Below are 18,997 nucleotides of genomic sequence, written 5' to 3' on the forward strand. Positions count from 1 at the left end.
GGCACTGTCCAGACTTCTCTGGCCCTCCTTGAGCTTCTTTTTAGCTGGGTGGAATGTGTCATTGAACTCTGATCATGCCTCTTGCTTCCCTCAGTGGAGGATAGCAAGTTTTACAGAGCAAACCAGGCACTAAATCACACAGTTCAAACCTGGAGTTAACTCTTTCTTAGCAAAACATGATCTTCACAGACTTGGCTGAGTTTCTGGCCTAAAGAGCACAGCAGCTCATGCACTGTAGACTCTATCCATAAAACCAGTTGCAGAGACTGCAAGTCCCCACTTCCCCATATACATCTATGTCTCCTCCTCTCCAGGGCTTCTTGTAAGCAATCAGAGACTGTGCCTGCTTGCAGTCTGCTGCTGCTCCACCCATTTCAGCCCTCTCCTGGTTCTGGGAGATGGGAGGAGGGGAGCTTGTTGCAGCAGGAGGGTGAGATACCAATGGCTCTTCATCAGCTTGACCCATCTTTGCCTCATGACCTCCCTCCTCTCACTTACCTGCTTCAGCTTCTGCCTCTGATTCTGGACTGCTCACTGCCACAGCCTCTTCCTTCTTTTGACACCTATCCTGTTACCTCCACCCAGTCTTCTCCCTCATCTTCCTGTGACCACTCATTGTCTTCCTACCACCAATCCCTGGGTTATGAGCATTTTCCCCTTGGGGGTTCCCCAGCTGGTTCTTCCTACCACCCCTCTTTGTCCAACCAATCGGTGTCAGCAATGCTGTGTGAGGGCGTGTGGAAACAAGCCTACCATACAAAGGAAAAATCCACACATGTTTCTCTTTTTGCTTTTGCCTCCAGTCCCACCTACTGCTGCCATGTGGCCCTCAGGCATAGGAGCCAACTCCTAGGGGCTAAGGTCCTTTTGCTCCCCCCCCCAAAAAATAATATTTGAGGGCATTGCCATTCAAACGGTGTGTGTGCGCTGAGTCTTGTGATCAATTATGTGCGGCAGTGCAGTGCTTACCTGCCGCCCCCCGTATTTTATGGAAGTTGGCACTCCTGCTCTTAGGAGGTTGCTCAGAAGGGAATGCAGTTCTCTGGCTGGAAAAGTCCCTCCATTCCTGCCTTAAGTGAATGTTTAGTTAGTTGGTTTCAGCACATCAGGTTTACTGCACACAACTTAAAGGAATTCAAAGCAATTTGTGAGGAAAGTGGAATACAGAGCTGCATAATCCATTGGAACATACAAATATACTAAAAGTGCTACTCGAAAGTCACTCGAATAAGAATACTCGCCCCGCGCTCAAGAACTAATGCCAGAAATGGCTGCTAAAAGACAGGCCATGAATATACTAAGTGCCTCAGAAAATAATGAAAGTTGAAATGTATTCTCTTTTTTCTTTTCTTTTCAGGGCCTCCCAGGTCTGCCCGGTTTACCAGGACCGCCTGGCAAGCGAGGCCCACGGGTAAGTAAACCACAGGGGGAAATGTGGGTGAATTTGCAGTGAGCCCCCCAAGTCAAAAGGCTGCCACATTTTCTAGCTGCAGGACACCTTTTGCTGTACAGCAAGGCTGAGGAACTCATGCACTCAGCGCTCACCTGTGGCTCCTAGAAGCTGTCAACATGTGACAGCAGCCACACCCTGGGAATGGCTTCAGGTGGCCGGCTAAACCAGGTGAGGGTAGCCGATGGGTCTCTAACCCATGGTGAATTATGGACTTCCCATGCATGCGAAGACAGGCTCCGGTGGATTGAGTTGATGAGACCAATAGTGGGTCCAACGGTCAAGAGAGCGGTTTCTGCATGTGCTGTAGAGGGAAGTGAGGGGCAAATGGGACTCATCAGCCTGGGGAGGTAGCCTATATGGGAGAGGGAGGAAAACTCTGATCCTAAACCTGCACTGCCTTGCAGGATATCTTCGGGAGAAGAAAAGCTAAGGAGTTATCCCCACACAAATCCCATATGGAGTCCCTAAGATGGTTAAATGGCGCCCCATACACCTCCTTCCGGCGACTCCTGCAGCCCCTTGAACCACAATAGCAAGGCCAAGTGGGGAGCCTTGTCGTCTGGGCAGCCCAGGACCTCCATACACACTGCCCAGGCATGTGGCCCATGGGAGGTCTCTTCAGTGCTGCTAACGCAGCCCTTTTACTTCACTCATGGAGGTGCACTTCATTGTCTCTCATGACTGACGGATGGTGCCTTGAATGTATGGTGTGAACAAATGTGGGTCCTGTCCTACCTGGAGATGCCATTGGGCATTGAACCTGGAGCCTTTTGCATGTGAGGCGGATGCTGTCATTGACCTAGGGCAGCTTAACTGTGAGAGGGAAGACTCAAGCTGTGGGTTGACAGGAAGCCGGCTTTGACTATTTCCCAGAGGGTGTGGAGAGTGAAGCCCGCTCCCTTTTGTCAAGTGTCTCTTTCCTGCACACTGGAAGGCTTTTCTTGAGGGGCCAAAGCGGGTGGGGGTGGAGAGGTAGGGAAGGAAAGAAAGTTTTTAAAGAAACGGTTTGTTTGGCTTCCTTTCAAATATGTAGCTCCTACTTCGGCAAACCAAAGGTCAGGGTGGAATCTATAGGTCAAGAGGAGAGAAGCTGCCATTTGTTCCCCCTCTACCCCGCCTCTGCTTCCCACTCGCTCTATCCATCCCCAAAAATTCACAAACATGAGCTGTGCAAACGAGCATCTAGACACTTCTTGACAAAGAATCCAGAATGTGGCAGAGAAGGCAAATTGCACCCACTTAACATTTCTGTCTTTTTTCTTTTTCTTTTTTAAAAGAAGACCCCTATTTTTAAAAAGAGGATGGGTGGGTGAAGGGGGTGCTTCTGAGGGGTGGGGGGTCGTTTACTTCAGCTACTGGTAGTGCTGCAACCGTTCTCTGGCTGGTGCTTTCTGGGTTTCCCAAAGAAGCAGGCTCCCTCCCCCACCTCATGTGAATGGCATTCCATCCAGATTACGAGACCCACTACCTTTGGGAACCCCCCTTCTCCCTCCCCCCGCCCCACTCTTTTTGAGAGAGCACATTGCAGGATTGTTCTCTGGGTTTTGCTGCTGGTCCTCTGGCATAAAATGGCATCCCAAGGAGGAAACTTTCCATGGAATCTCAGAAACCATGAATGGGAGGTATTTTTCTGCCTTGGCTTGTTCTGCTGATGAGGAGGGTCAATGTGTGTGTGTGCGTGCATGCGCATATGTGCGTGATATATACACATACACACTTCAGACCCCTCTGCAACTCACCCCAGCCACACCCCCAACTTCTATTTCTTTACACTCTTGTTGCAGATGTTTTTTTGCCCTTGAACTCCGGACAAATTCTGGAAGGTTTCCTTGATAATGCTTCTTGCTTGGCTAGTTGGATGGAGGATGGGGTGGGTGGGCTGTGTGAGTGTGTTGTGCAGCAGTATAGTTCACATCCATTGCTCTGGCCACATTTCCCTCTGGACCCTGCCTGCTGTGAGTTTGTGGCCCCCAGAAGATTGCTGAAAAAGTTTCCACACCCATGATTTCTCTTTGTGTGTGTGTATATATACAGTGTATATACACTGTATATATATATGTGTGTATATATACAGTGTGTGGGACGCGGGTGGCGCTGTGGGTAAAACCTCAGCGCCTAGGGCTTGCCAATCGAAAGGTCGGTGTTTCGAATCCCCGCGGCGGAGTGCGCTCCCGTCGTTTGGTCCCAGCGCCTGCCAACCTAGTAGTTCGAAAGCACCCCCGGGTGCAAGTAGATAAATAGGGACCACTTACCAGCAGGAAGGTAAACCGCGTTTCCGTGTGCTGCGCTGGCTCACCAGATGCAGCTTGTCACGCTGGCCACGTGACCCGGAAGTGTCTGCGGACAGCGCTGGCTCCCGGCCTATAGAGTGAGATGAGCGCACAACCCTAGAGTCTGGCAAGACTGGCCCGAACGGGCAGGGGTACCTTTACCTTTACCTTTATATATACAGTGTGTAACATTCACTTCAAACTAACTTGCCCCTCCCCACCATTATGTAAATGCATAATGGTGCTTAGAATTTCCAGTCTATTCAGGATATCCAGTCTATTCAGGATGTTTTAAACCAGTGAAGGTTGAACTGGTGTGTATTCCGCAGGGGCAGCCAGTGTGATGCCCTCCAGGAATTGTTGGAAGCCATCAGCTCCAATCCATGTAGTCACTGGTGGATAGAGTTGCTGTCCTAAGACCCAGAGGGCTGCAAGTGCCCCACCTGTGCAGCAGGTGCTGTGTGAAGCTTTGATGTAGGGCCCATAGCTTGGATCCTGTTTGACCAGGATGTTACCCATGGATGAGTCTTTGCCATTTAGGTGTCTGTCTGTGCACAAACACTTATTACAGGACCTTTGTGAAGTAATCACTTGAACATCAAAAGCAGCTATGCAAGTACTATTTGAGTCCTTTTTCACAGTCCCCCTTTTCATGTTTGGAACCAACAATTCCCCATGCCCCCAAGCCTCCTTAGCCTTCCACAATTGTGTGAGAAGCAAAAGTTCAGTAGGCAAGTTCCCACACCCACTTTCATTATAGTGTCTGCAGGCGGGGGAAAGTTTCTCCTGATAGATTTCTGCTTGGTGTGCATCTGGTCAAGGTGCAGGCCTAGTAACAGAGGTGGTGGCCATGGTCTGTGTCAACAGCTGCTGGATCTGTTGCTGCTGCATTTGGTGAACCTCTGAGCTGCAGGTGGCAGCTTCTCAGGGAAGTGCCTTCAGGCATTGACTCTGCCCAAAAGAGGATCTCCCCTGGACAGGAATGGTGTAAGAGCACTTCCTGTGCTGCTTGAGCCTTTCTTGAGCAACAAAGGCTCAGAGCTCTGGTTTGCCCTTGCATCTGGATGTGATCCTTGGTTCTGGCTTTTTGTTCAGCCCACAGCTTTTGGTTCCTTGCTCCTGGATCACCTCAGACTGTTCCCTGTGGTCCAGTTCTGTCAGCCTGTGGCTTGAGCTACCCTGTGGGAACCATTTTTAGCTCTCCCAGGCAACTTTATGGGAGTGGGTGGCCCCACGTGCTAATGGTTGGCAGGGCCAGAAACAAAAGTGGGTGGAGCAACAGAGGTTAATTTTATCATCTGTGCAAGCAAGAAGCATTGATCAGAGTTCGAAGAGACCTTCTAGCCATGCCAAAGCACTCAATGAAGGAGCTAAACAGAGCTTGTGAGGCTTGCTTGTTACCTTGGCTCAGAGGTTTTCAATCTTTTTGAGTCCACGGGTCTCTTGACAACTGCATTCCTTCTGCGGTACCCCTGTGGGGCTCAGGAGCCCGGTTATGTCCCCCCTTGCCTGCAGAACTGGTAGCCTCTCACCCTTTTTCAAACACCCTCCCTTGTGGAGTGTTCCCTCAGCCTCCTCTCCCCTCAGGAGTCCTCTGGGCAGCTGCAGCAGCCACCCCTGGCCTCTGAGCTGCCCACCATGTCCCAAAGAGAGGTGCCTCCTCACACTGCCCCACAGGGGCCTGAGAAACACCCCCTGGCCAGCCCCAGAGGCACCATTCGCCTGGGGAGCTTGTAGCCAGGGCTGCTGCAACAAACAGCTGCACAAGCCTTTGGGAGGCAGAGACATGAAAGGGCATCAGAGGAGGGAGGGAAGGAAAGAGGAACAGAGGACAGTGTTGCTCACGGCACCCCAGACCATCCTTCAAGGCACCCCAGGGTGCCACGGCCCGCTGGTTGAAAACCACTGCCTTGGCTTATTAAGCCACAATATGATCTTCTTAATGCTGCCACTGTTTGCAGTGTGTTTGTGGTTACACAAGAGCTTTCATAGAGGTCAGGTCCTGAGCAGGCAGCTCTGCAGCATTTGATCCTGAGCCAGAAATGGGTCACTTCCAGGAAAGACACAAGGCAGGACTGTGCCCATGGAGGAATGTTGTGGGTGGGGAAAGGGTGCAGGGCAAGTTTTGATGTTGACTTCCTTGTTTTCTCAGGGTCCTCCTGGCCCCCATGGGAATCCTGGCCGGCCTGGCCCACCTGGCGCTAAGGTAAGAAAAGAGACACGCATACTTGTGGGCTGCTGGGCATCTGTGAGCCAGGGAAGATGATCAGATTTGCTGTAGTCCTGGCTACCAGATACCAGAGACTCACAGCAGGAGAAGTTTGTCACCACTTTGCTCAAACTTGTGTGGCCTCAACCTGGCTCCTTTCAGAAAGGCTGAAACCACGTTAGGTGGGCTGCTGCTTCTACCCAGCACTACAATTGCAGCATCTACGCTAAGGCCAATTATGCCGATAAAAGATCAAGGAAGGTGTTCTAAAAACACCTGGAAGTGTTGCAGAAAAAAATAGAAGCCGTTTCCTTTTCTTTCTTTCTTTCTTTCTTTCTTTCTTTCTTTCTTTCTTTCTTTCTTTCTTTTTCTTTCTTTCTTCATTTCTTCTCTTCGTAGGTCGGTTGATGTCTTCAACACTCTTAATGTTCTAGAGAGGTGGGGGAAGCTTTTCACTAAACTGGCCTGCTGCCTCTGTCTGATTAAGAATTAGGCGGTAGAGATGTGTTGGCGGGTGACAGCTGTTCTGAATTTAAAAGTGCTGTTATACAGTCTGAAAAAGCGAGGTCGTAAAAAAAAAAAGGAGGGGGGGGGACTAAAACCCAGTCCACTACCTCGTAGCCTTTTTGTAATTTATGTTCTTGTTGATGACTTCCAGATCATGTTTCTTTGTGTAGGGTTCCCCCCCCTTTTTTTAAAAAAAAGATTGGTTTTACAAGTCAGAATCGAAAGCTTTCATCTCTGATGCTTCTGGCCCTGCAAACTCCACATGAAATCTCTCCGAAACCCCAGTTTCTCTGAGCCTCCTTGGTATCAGTAAGTCAGTGGGGGCTGGTCTATTAAGGCAAAGGGGCCACTGCCCCACCACCCTCAGCCAGTCCCCACCTGCCTGCTTTCTTAGGACCCACCCACACTCTCATTTGTCCTGCGATTTCCAGTGTTTTGTGTCAATCTGTTATTATGGGTCTGATAGCTTTTTGTGTTTTCTGGCTCGCCACTTTCACAAGGAAAACCCACTGCTTACTGCTGAATCAGAACAAATGCCAGTCTGCAGAAAACCTGAAGAAAAAATTGTCCTGAACTAGTCCTAAAATAGCTCCTGAGCAGGATTTCACTTTCCGAGGAGCTGTGTTGAGGGTGGCCTGCTCACACATCCTCCCACCTGGCTCCTTTTGTTTATGCCGTACGATTGATTTATCTGGTTTTCTGATTCTCTGCCACGGATGGGCAGAGCTGAATGTGGAGACAACATGAAAAGTGGGCTGTTGAAGATAGGAAGAATGAACAGGAAAACAAGGGTCTTCAGGGGTCTTTCCCTAAGTACAATCTGAGGCAAAAACCTCAAGCCTGAATACCCAGTCCTGGATCAAATTAAAAACAGGGCGTAGAGGTATGAACTTAAGGGAAAGTGTGTCTGGCACTGTCTGTCAGCTTCCTCCTCCTTGATCTCAGTGTTGACTATGCAGAACTTGGCAGGAGACATAACAAACATTAGTTGACTCTGCCTGTCATTGGATAGGGCTCCACCTACTGTTGGCCTCCCTGCCTTCCACTCAGGGCCAACTCAAGACATTTTGGCACCTGAGGTGAACCACAAAATGGTGCCCTCCCCTCCCTGCCAGGGAAGAAGGGGTGAATGAAGATTGACATCAGGAACAAGGGGGAAATAAAGATCCACATCAGGATCAGTTGCCCCTCTGGATCCTGTGGCCTGAGGCAATTGCCTCACCTTGCCTGGGGGATGGGCCAGCCCTGCTTCCACCCCACCAGTCCCAGACTTGGCCAGCTGGACCCCTGAACAGGAGCACTCTGCACTGCAACATGTTACTGCAAGTCCCACTTGTTTTGCCTCTGTAATAAACAAAACACAGAGAAGAAGTATGCCCTGATTTAGATAAAGATTTATTGTTGTAGATTTTTTTTTTAAAAAAATGTATAGCAAACATAATATAAAAGAAAGAGCAGGGGTGAGGAGAAATGAAAAAGGACCCACCCTGTAAACACAAATTCGCACACGCACACACACACACAGTTTCTGAATCAGATTGTTTGGAAAAAGCGAAGGGTGTAGATTAATATTTCTCTGTTGGGCGTGGATCAGCAAGTGAGGAGATGTGAGGAGATGTTGCCTGCTCAATTAGCAAGGTGTAGGTTAAAAACAGGACACTTCAGTGCCTAATTGAGAGTGGGTGCTTAATTAGCTCTGACAGCAATTGAGAGGGTGTGGCTGCTGCGGGTTTGTTCTAAGGATGCAGTTCTCCAGAGCATCTTAGTAGCAGTTGGGCATTTTTTAAAAAATTGTGCCTTCATCCTTACGTGCCTCTTAAGGTTCCTTCCTTTTTTCCCTTTTGGGCGGGGTTTGAATTGCACGGTGATTTAGACTTTCTGCAGGGGCTGTGAAGGTGAAGGGCCATAGCCTCCTTTCTGAGAGCTGCTGCCAGTCAGTGCCGACTATGCTGATTTTAGGTGGATCAGTGCTCTTCCGACTAAGTATTAGGCAGTTTCCAATATTGTTCCTATGTGGCCGCCCAACTGTCACTTGTCAGGTCGTCACTATCTTCAGCTGCTGCCACCATCTTGCCGTTTTTGCGTTTCCGTTTGTTGGTCTTTGGCAACAGTCTCTGGCCTTGTGTCCAGTTAGTGGGGCTTTCTCCTCCCCGGTTTTTTTTTTAAATGTTGTTGTTTTCATTATCAGGCAATCTCTTAATTTGAAAGGAACATCTGTTTGAGGCTAAGATGAGCTTCCTGCCTCATTAGCTGGCTAGGAAGGGGGGAGGTGATGTTTTCTGGATAACCCTCTGGAGCATGGAAGGTGGGGTAGAGGGCTCTCTCGGAGAGTGAAGTTTATGGCTCTCCAGAGGATGGATGTGCTTGAATGTTTCCTGTAGCTCCAGATTGGTCTGTGTTGCCCGTAATGATATTGGGCAGCTTCATCTGGAAGCATAGCCTTGGCTTCTGGCTTGGAATTGGGAGCACAAAATGATCTCTCTCTAGCTTCATAGCTCCCCTGTCATAAGGGGCAGGGAAATCAGTCTTGTACTAGGCCAGGAGTGAGCGGATGTGCATTTGTTTTAAGTTTTGTTGGGTTCCTTGTATCCTGCTTTTCAGACAAGGGCAACCAAAACAATCAAGGAGCTAGAGCGACTCCCCTATGAGGAAAGCTTGCAGCATTTGTGACTTTCTAGTTTAGAGAAAAGGGGGAGTAAGAGGTGGTGTGATGGAAGTTTATTATGCATTAGGCATGGAGAAAGTGGATAGAGAAAAGCTTTTCTTCTTCTGTCATGATACTAAAACCTGTGGTCATCCAATGAAACTGAATGTTCAGGGTAGTTAAAAGAAAGCTCTCCTTCATGCAATGCCTTCTGTATTTTTCGCTCTATAGGACGCACTTTTCCCCCTCCAAAAATTAAGGGGAAATCTGTGTGCGTCCTATGAAGTGAATTCAGGCTCCTTGGCTTCAGCGATAGCAATGCGAAGCCTCCAAAGCGCAGAGGGAGCGCTCCCTCCGTGCTCCTTGGCTTCGCGTGAAGCCTTTGGAGTGCAGCGGGAACTCACGCTGTGCTCCAAAGGCTTTGGGTTCCTTTTGCTGAAGCCGGGAGAGTAAGACTCTCCTGGCTTCAGCAGAGAGGGAGAGCTGCGCAGCGCCCCTTCAGTGAAGTGGGAGGAGAAATGGAAGGGGCTCCGTTTCTCCTGCTGCTTTGCTGAAGGGGCACTGAGCAGAGAGGGGGAGAATTTTTTTCTCTTGTTCTCCCCCTCTAAAACAAGGTGCGTCTTATAGAGCGAAAAATACAGTGATTAAACAATGGAACTAGCCTCCGTAAGAGACAGTAATGGCCACCAACTTGGATGGCTTGGATTGATAACCCTCTTCTCCATGAATTTGTCTAATCCTCTTTTAATTAGACAAATTCATGGAGGAGAGGGTTATCAATAGCTACTGACTACAGTGGCTATCCTCTGCCTCCACTAGGACTGGGTGTTATCTGTTTTTCAACATCATGATCTATCTCCAGCTAAACATTGCAATTAGTGTTAGAAACTGAGATATTAAGTTGCAAAATGGCACCTTAAACCTAGGTTCTGGGTGCAACAACGGAATGTCTAGGCACGCTTTTTTATAACAAGAATACAAAGCTGAAAATGAATGAGCTGCAGCTACAATATTATGTTCATTTTTTACACGGTCTAGTCCTTCCCCTGCCCACCCCCTAATATTTTTAAGAGGGTCTCTTCTCCAATCTTCAGAGAGTAACTGGAAGTGGGGAGGCAGACAAAGGTCCTCCTTTCCTTCCACTCTGTAGTTTTAATCTGAAATCTTAGGTGCACCACTGCAGCCAGAGCTCAGAAACTGCTCGCCCTAATGAAATTCCCTGTCGCAAAATGCGCCTAGAACAATGGGCGTTTCGAACACTGATTGCAATATACCTATACATCACAATGTCTGAAGTAAGGATGGTGCTATGTAGCAGCAATGGCTGCCTTCATCGTTTTTCCTGCATTGTGATTTTTGCATAGCACACACAAACACCCACATCATGATTTGTGATATATAGCTGAGTAAAAAATTAAGAAGCCGGTATCACAATATGGACTTCAAACTGATTTTGGATTATATATTGCCCAGTCTGAGCCTCCACAGTGGGAAGCAGCAATTCTTCTGAATAACAGTTGATGGGAATTGTGTGGGCAGAGTTACTGTTTTGCTCAAGTCCTTCTTGCAGGCCTCTGGGTGGCCACTGTGAGAACAAGACTGGGCTAGATGGCCCACTGGCCTGATTCAGCAAGCTGTTCTTCATAGAATCAAAGAACTGGAGCTGGAAAGAACCCTAAGGATCATCTAGTCCAACCCCCTGCAATGCAGGAATATGCAGCCGTCCCATATGGGAATTGATCTGCGACTTTGGTGTTATCAGCACCATACTCTAACCAACTGAGCTTCATAGGATCATTACCAGGGATGGACGCATCTGTCAATTTCAGTTTCTCATTTTTCCAATCTTAAGCTCAGTTCTCTACATTTCCATACCACTTGCCTCCTGGTTAAAAAGAAATAAAACGCTAAATAGAATTCACCACACCAGAATTTTCAAAATCTAATATTAGCTGCTGGCTTTCTTTGTTAGCAGTTGTCCTGAGTCCTGGAATTGTCCTCGCCTTTAAAAAAGGCTCTAAAGATGATCCTCCCAACTACAGTGGTACCTTGGGTTACTGACGCTTCAGGTTACATATTCTTCAGGTTACAGACTCCGCTAACCCAGAAATAGTACCTCGGGTTAAGAACTTTGCTTCAGGATGAGAACAGAAATTGCACAGTGGCAGCAGGAGGCCCCATTAGCTAAAGTGGTGCTTCAGGTTAAGAACAGTTTCAGGTTAAGAACGGACCTCCAGAATGAATTAAGTACGTAACCAGAGGTACCACTGTATCAGCCAGTAGATAGCAATACAGTCATATCTCGGGATAAATACGCTTCAGGTTGAGCGCTTTCGGGTTGTGCTCCGTGGAGACCCGGAAGTAACGGAACGTGTTACTTCCGGGTTTTGCCGCTTGCGCATGCGCAGACGCTCAAAATTATGTCACACGCATGTGCGGAAGCGGCGAAACATGAACTGCGCAGGTGCAGACACACAGTCGTGTCTTACGTTCTTTTCAGGATGCGAACGGGGCTTTGGAACGGATCCTGTTCGCATCCCGAGGTACCACTGTAATTGGCAAACTTTATGCAAAAGCAGCTTCATAATAAATTAACTTTGCTTAGAAGAGGAAGTCATTTCAGCTGCTGAACAAGCAGGATTTAGATAGGATAGATCCACCACAGATGGCTGCTTTTGTTCATTTGATTGGCACATATGCAAAATAAGATTCAAAATCTGGAGATACTCTCTGGTTTGCTTTTGTGAGACGACTACCTCCAACCCCCGAATTTTGAGGACATTTCCGTGACACTCCCTGCTCTTAAATGTAGTTGGCAATTTGCTCCTAGCCTTGAGATGAGGATGCCTCAGAAAGGAACTCCAGCTATGATAGCAGCTGCATGCAAAGTGGAATTATCTGCATGACTTCATTTTACCGCTTGGCAAAGCCGGTCAGTCTTCATTCAGAATTTGGGCAGCAATATCTGTACTGAATCAGCAGTGCTCTCTGCAGCCGTTTTCCAAGAATTATTTCCCAACTAACAGATCTCCTCTTGGCCTGGACTGAGGGGTGTGTGTGAATGTTGGGCTATTAAAGTGGGAAGTTGGAGCGTTTGTGGGAATTAGAAGGATGATGCAGTTGATATTGCACCGAAACTAACGGGAATCACTACTCATCCAGCTGGGGTCCCTCCCCCCCCCCCCACAATTGGGAAAGCACTGGTTGATTTTCTTTTCATTTCATTTTTTAAAAAGAACCCTTTTGTTTTTATATAATAGCAATTTTCTTAAGAGAAGCGCCAAATAATTTGACAACATTTTAGTTCTTCCACGTGGTTAGGAAGCTGAAGATAAAATTTCCACTTTTACAGAGGGGCTGGAGGTGAAATAAAGATGCAAATATACAGCTTTGGCTCTAGCAAGCTAAAAAGAAAGTTCAGTCACACAAATGCTCTGCATTTCTAGGAAAACCCATTTCACAGGAAAACCCAAATTGCTGTTTGCGCTGATCTAGTGGTAAAAATAGGGTTTTCCTGGGGAAAGTAGTGGCTGCGGGGGGTGGGGGGTGGGGGTGCTCCGGCACGGACAGGGAAAGACCTATGTCTAGAAAGTGCAGGGCATAAAGGGTAAGTGTGGAGAAGCCCAGACTCAAAACACCAGACCTGTAAGAATTTCCCAGTGTGATTAACTGATGGAAGTGTTAATTATTATTCTGCATATGCTGTGATCTATAGCAACAAATATACAGATATAAAATCTGTGTAATAAGGCCACCTGCTATAACAGAAATGACCAACATATGGAATGCAAGATTGCATATTCTAAAACTGAACAAATCAAAATTATGTCATTGTAAAATAAGGTAAAGGGACCCCTGACCGTTAGGTCCGGTCGGGGTTGCAGCGCTCATCTCACTTTATTGGCTGAGGGAGCCGGCATACAGCTTCCGGGTCATGTGGCCAGCATGACTAAGCCACTTCTGGAGAACCAGAGCAGCGCATGGAAACACCGTTTATCTTCTCGACGGAGCGGTACCTATTTATCTACCTGCACTTTGTGCTTTTGAACTGCCAGGTTGACACCTACCTGGCTCTCAAATCTCCTTTGTACCAATAAATTACTTCTAACTGATGTATGAATTTCTCTTCACTACCTGATGCTATCAATGGCTTCTAGTCATGATGGCTAAGTCCTGCCTCCGCTGTTGGAGACAGTATGTGTCTGAACACCAGCAGCTGGGAATTGCAAGAGGGGAGAGTGCTGTTGTGCTCAGGTTCTGCTTCCAGGATTGCCAGAGTATCTGGTTGGCCTCTGTAACAACAGGATGCTGGACTAGATGGGCCTTTGGCCTAATCCTGCAGGACTCTTCTTACGTTCCTATGCTGAGCTGCAGGGATACATCTTCCAGGAAGTAGAAGCAGGCTGGAGGCAGGGAAGACCTAAAGAGCAATTGGGAGGAGCTTGAAATAACTGTGCAGAAGGGATCATGCTGCTTGGATGGACAGATAGTGCAGGGACTGTAAAATATGATTTACAGCTACAGATGTTTTCAAATCAAAACTCCAAATAGAGGCATCCAGCCATTCTGGAGAAATCAAGATGTGGTTTCTGTAACTGTGGCCTCTTCATTTTGTAGACCAGAGCCAAAGAAATGGTGGTCATCCCTACTCCCTAGTCATTTCTTTATATGTCTAGTAGAGCCTTTGCTAACCTAGTGCTCTCCAGATGTTTTAGACTACAACTCCCAACAGCCCCAGCCAGTACATGAGAGTTGTAATTCCAAAACATCTGTAGGACACCAGCTTGGAGGAGGCTGGTCTAGTGCTTGCTTTGAGCTTCTCCTGCTAGGCAGGATCTGCACAATTTCAATGCCTTGTGAATAGGGGTGGATGTATCAGACTGTGTCAGTAAGTCTGCGCTTTCCTGTGTTTCTGCATTAATCTGCATTTTTATTTTTCTAAAAAAAGATACAAAAACTAATATTTTCAAACCAGTTTGTACTCTTTTGTTGCAAAGGTAAAGGTAAAGGGACCCCTGACCATTAGGTCCAGTCGTGACTGACTCTGGGGTTGCGGCGCTCATCTCGCTTTATTGGGCGAGGGAGCTGCCGTACAGCTTCCGGGTCATGTGGCTAGCATGACTAATCCGCTTCTGGCGAACCAGAGCAGCACATGGAAACGCCGTTTACCTTCCCACCGGAGCGGTACCTATTTATCTACTTGCACTTTGACGTGCTTTCAAACTGCTAGGTTGGCAGGAGCAGGGTCCGAGCAACGGGAGCTCACCCCGTCACGGGGATTTGAACAGCCAACCTTCTGACTGGCAAGCCCTAGGCTCTGTGGTTTAACCCACAGCACCACCTGCGTCCCCATTTGTTGCAAAGTAGCTATTTAAATCACAGTTGGGTGAAGTTACACCCTGAGAAATTGTAGTTCTCTTGTTAATTAATGAACTCTATGGTAGAAGGTAGATCAAAACCTCTGTCAGGTTCTGTATTGTCCAACAAGCCCACTAACATGTGGTTGATGAAGGCCTGGGACATGGCTGTGCCCGATTGTAATCCAAATGGCATAACTAAGTACTCAAAGGTCCCATATCTGGTATTAAAAGGCATCTTCCACTCATCACTTTGTCTCACACGTATTAGGTTGTACGCCCCTCTCAGGTCCAATCTCAACCTCTCCAGCAGGTCACCAATATGGGGCATGGGGTACCGGCTGGGAACCATGAGGCTATTGGTTTTTCTATGGTCCACTATGAGCCTTTTCTCCAGGGTGTCCATTTTGTTCACAAAGGCCCCGGTGCCTTAGTAGGTTGAATGAACCCCGTTCCAAATTCTTCTGCAAAAACTGCCTCAAATCAGCTAGTTCCACTTCTGACATGGAATATAGGCGACTAGTGGGTATCTTGGCCCCCGGCACCAGGTTTATTTTGCAATCATAAGATCTGTGGGGTGGTAAACCTATCCACCTCCTTCTCACAGAACATGTCCCTGTAGGCCTTATACTGTGGGGATATAGAACTCTCCTCTCCTGTGAGTTTCCCCCTTACCCTTGCCCCCTTAGCTCCTGCCTCTATAGGCACTTTGAGCCCCAGGCAGTATGCTTGGCACTACGCCAAAGCAAACATTAAAGAACACTGCCCCCATGCTATAACTGGCTCATGCTTCATGAGCCACATCATTCCCAAGACCAGTGGGTAAGTGGATAACTTGGTGACATGAAACCTCATCGTCTCCTTGTGGCCAGACCAGTTCCACCCCCACTGGCTGCGTGACATAGGCAACTTCCCCCCCTACCAATGGTTGCCCGTCAATATTTTGTACCTAGAATCATAGAGTTGGAAGAGACCACAAGGGCCATCGAGTCCAACCCCCTGCCAAGCAGGAAACAATGGGGCATCTAGTGGCTGTGTGCCTAGCTTCTGCTGTTCCACAAGGTCTGAATCTAAAAAGTCCAGAGAAGCCCTGGAATCTACTCAGCCCTGTATTTGTACCTTGCAGCTGCCTGGGAGTTGTAGCATCACTGGTAGAGCTATCCCTGCAACTGCTGATTCTATCTGAGGCCCTTTTGCTGACTTGCCTCCCAGCCCCTGGCCTCTAAGGGAGCTGGGATCTGCCGTTTCCCGTCGGTGCCTCTTTGGGTTTGGGCCTTCCCTCTACTCTGGCCCCCGACAGGGATCCCCCTGCCTTCCTGCTTGGACACTGTCTTGCCAAATGCCCAGATTGACCACACGCAAAGTATAAACATTACATGACTGTTTTCGTTGTCAGTTTCTCTGTCTTTGCTTTCCTGCCCCCCAACATGCTTTTTAAATTTTAATGTTTTGCTGTTGTTTTAATGGGGACAGCACACCCTTCCTCCCTTCCTCAGAGTGAGGCATTGTGGACTAGGTAGCTCTTGCATGCTCTCTTAAAATTGATTTGCAAAACTTATTAAAGTAATTTTTAACTGACTTTAAACAATTCCACCTGCTGCAGCAAAGTAGCGGTGATGAAGGCACATTTCGAGGCCACCTTTCTTGGGGGAAGGGCCATAGCTCAGTGGTAAGAGTATGTACTTAGACCCTGAAGAGCTGTTGCAAGTCTGTGTAGCCAGTACTCAGCTAGATGGACCAATAGTCTGATTTGGTATAAGGCAAATTGTGCAAAAGGGGTAGAGCCATGCAAAAGGCCACTACAGAAGACTGAGAAGTCCACTATCTCCAAGTGAAAGGCATTGGCAAAAAATAGTAAGACTTCTGGGTTGCTTCACCTGACACCAATCTGTGCTCTTGCCTAGAAGATTGCAGAATCACAGAATCACAGAAGTGTAGGGTTAGAAGGGACCCCAAGGCTGATTAGAGCGTGTCCAGATGAGGTGCGGGCCTCCCGGGTGACATCATCATTTTGTCCCTTGGCATGGGAATATTCCCAGGGGAGCTGAAGGAGGCAGTGGTGCATCCGCTCTTAAAGAAAACATCATTAGATCCTTCAGATCTAACCAATTACCACCCAGTTTCGAACCTGTCCTACCTGGGTAAGGTAACTGAGAGAGCGGTTGCTGAACAGCTTGGTCGGTTTCTGGATGAAACATCGGCCCTGGATCCATTTCAGTCTGACTTTCGCCCTGGTCATAGGGCCGAGATGGCTCTGGTCACTCTAACAGATGACCTCTATTGGCAGCTGGATCAAGGTGGGTTGGGGCTGCTGATCCTTCTAGATCTGTCAGCAGCCTTCAACATGGTTGATAATGAATTTCTGGACCACTGCCTTGCCGATGTGGGTTTTCAGGGCATAGTCCTACAATGGCTGTGCTCTTTCCTTTCAAATCGGGGCAGAGGGTGGCTCCAGGGGAGGAATTGTCATCGCGGCACTCCTTGGAGTGCCGCAGGGCACAATCCTCTCCCTGATGCTTTTTAACATCTTGATGCGCCCTCTTGCCCAGAGTTTTGGTCTGAGTTGCTATCAGTATCCTGATTACACCCAACTTTATTTGTTGATGGATGGCCATCCTGACTCGGCCCCAGACACACTGACCAGGTGCTTGGAAGCTGTGGCTGGATGGTTGCGTGGGAGCCAGTTGAAGTTAAATCCTTCGAAGACAGAGGTCCTTTGGCTGGGTCGGGACGACATGGGGTTGGGGGCACCAACTCCCATATCTTGCGGGGGTGCAATTAGTGTCAGCGCCTTCTGTCAAGAGTTTGGATGTAATCTTTGATGCCTCCGTTTCCATGGAGACGCAGGTTACAGCTACAACAAAGGCGGCGTTTTTCCATCTCTTCCGTGATAAACAGTTGGTTCCATACCTCTCTCGCCTTGATCTTGCCACTGTGATCCATGTGACGGTCACCTCCAGGCTTGATTATTGTAATTCACTCTATGTGGAGTTGCCCTTGAAACTGACCCAGAAACTCCAGTGGGTGCAGAATGCTGCGAGACTCCTTATGGGGTCCTCGCCGTGGGATCACATTCATCCAGTACTATACCAGCTGCACTGGCTCCTGGTGGAGTACAGGATCAGGTTTAAGGTGCTGGTTTAAAGCCCTATACGACCTAGGACCCTCGTACCTATGGGACCGCTTCACCTGGTATGCCCCACGGAAGACCTTATGGTCTACAAATAATAACATCTTGGAGGTCCCAGGCCTCAAGGAGATTTGACTGGCTTTGACCAGAGCCAAGGCCTTTTCGGCCGTGGCCCTGACCTGGTGGAATGCTCTGCCACAAGAGACCAGGGCCCTGCAGGATCTGACATCTTTCCGCAGGGCATACAAGACGGAGTTGTTCTGCCAGCCTTTGGTCGGGGTTCAGTCTGACTCCCCCTCTCTCCTTACAAGAACTTGTATGAAAGTGGCCCACTCAACTTTTCTCACACGCTCATATAAGATCAGTACAAACGGTTAGGCCGGTGAGCATTTAAAGTCCCCAACCCTAATCTGTGGGTTGCCATCTGATTGGATTTCACTGATTCTGATTTGATTTTAGGATGTATTTTAATTGATTGCCTGATTTTATGTTAATATGTTATATATTTTATGTCAGCCCGGTTTTGGCCAGGAGGGCAGGGTATAAATAAAATTTATCATCATCATCATCTAGCCCAACTTCCTGCAGTGCAGGAATCACAGCTAATCATAGCAGAGGTCACGCCTGTCCTGAATTTACAGTACAGAACAAAACTTCTCGGGGGAGAGGCGAAGGGGTAAGACAATGGGGAGGACAGCATGGTGCAAACATACTGGCAGGAGTGCTGAATTGGCTCTGCCCGTGCATTTGCACTGCAGTACCCTCTTCGCTGTCTCAGCCCAACCTCTCTCAGCAAGGTGTAGTTTTCTTAACTGAGTGGCAACCCCAGTATTTCTCCATCTCTGTTTCTCCATTTTTCTCCTACTTCTCTCTTTGATCTGTTTCACTTGCTTAAGTAGAAGAAACCAAACTAAACAGCACAACAGATATGGTGATACTATTTGTCCACCTCTGGTCGTGAATAGCATTCAAGGAAAAGTGTTTTCTTTGCTACAGTCTTGTTGAACTGCGGTGCACAAGCAAGAGCCTTGCCAAAGTTGTGCTAAGTTTCATTCTGTGTTTCAGGGCCAAAAAGGTGATCCTGGACTATCTCCCGGAAAAGCATGGAATGGTCAGAAGGTAAAACTGCATTTATAATTTACTAGGTGTAAGTGCCCAGCATTGCTCTGGTGTTCTAAGAAAACAAAACATACTGAGATTTACAAAATCTCCTCTAGGACTGGTGAGATCTGGAGTCCAGCTAGACCTGGAGGGCAACAGGTCGGCAGAAGGCTGTGCTATAGACTCAGAAAGGAGAAGTTGGTGGCAACATCAAATAACGGCTGGCTAGTGTGCCAACATTTATGGACCCCCTGCTTAAACAACTATTTGGGTTGGGCATGAGGTGGAATTCTCCTGGAAATCTCTTGGCTTGGTTTACAGTTATC

The 18,997-nt window shown here is 48.0% G+C and overlaps 1 protein-coding gene across 3 annotated transcripts in view; it reads left to right on the forward strand.

The window, feature by feature from the left end:
* Positions 1–18,997, forward strand: part of COL27A1 (collagen type XXVII alpha 1 chain) — a 256,136-nt gene that overhangs the window by 46,670 nt on the left and 190,469 nt on the right. For all 3 annotated transcript variants that reach the window (XM_077922728.1, XM_028714253.2, XM_077922727.1), the window contains exons 4-6: positions 1,358–1,411; positions 5,876–5,929; positions 18,636–18,689. In XM_077922728.1, coding sequence (XP_077778854.1) covers positions 1,358–1,411; positions 5,876–5,929; positions 18,636–18,689 — 162 coding nt within the window. The remainder of the gene's footprint in view (positions 1–1,357; positions 1,412–5,875; positions 5,930–18,635; positions 18,690–18,997) is intronic.

This window comes from Podarcis muralis, chromosome Z (assembly GCF_964188315.1).
Source record: "Podarcis muralis chromosome Z, rPodMur119.hap1.1, whole genome shotgun sequence".
In the NCBI taxonomy this organism is placed as follows: Eukaryota; Metazoa; Chordata; class Lepidosauria; order Squamata; family Lacertidae; genus Podarcis; species Podarcis muralis.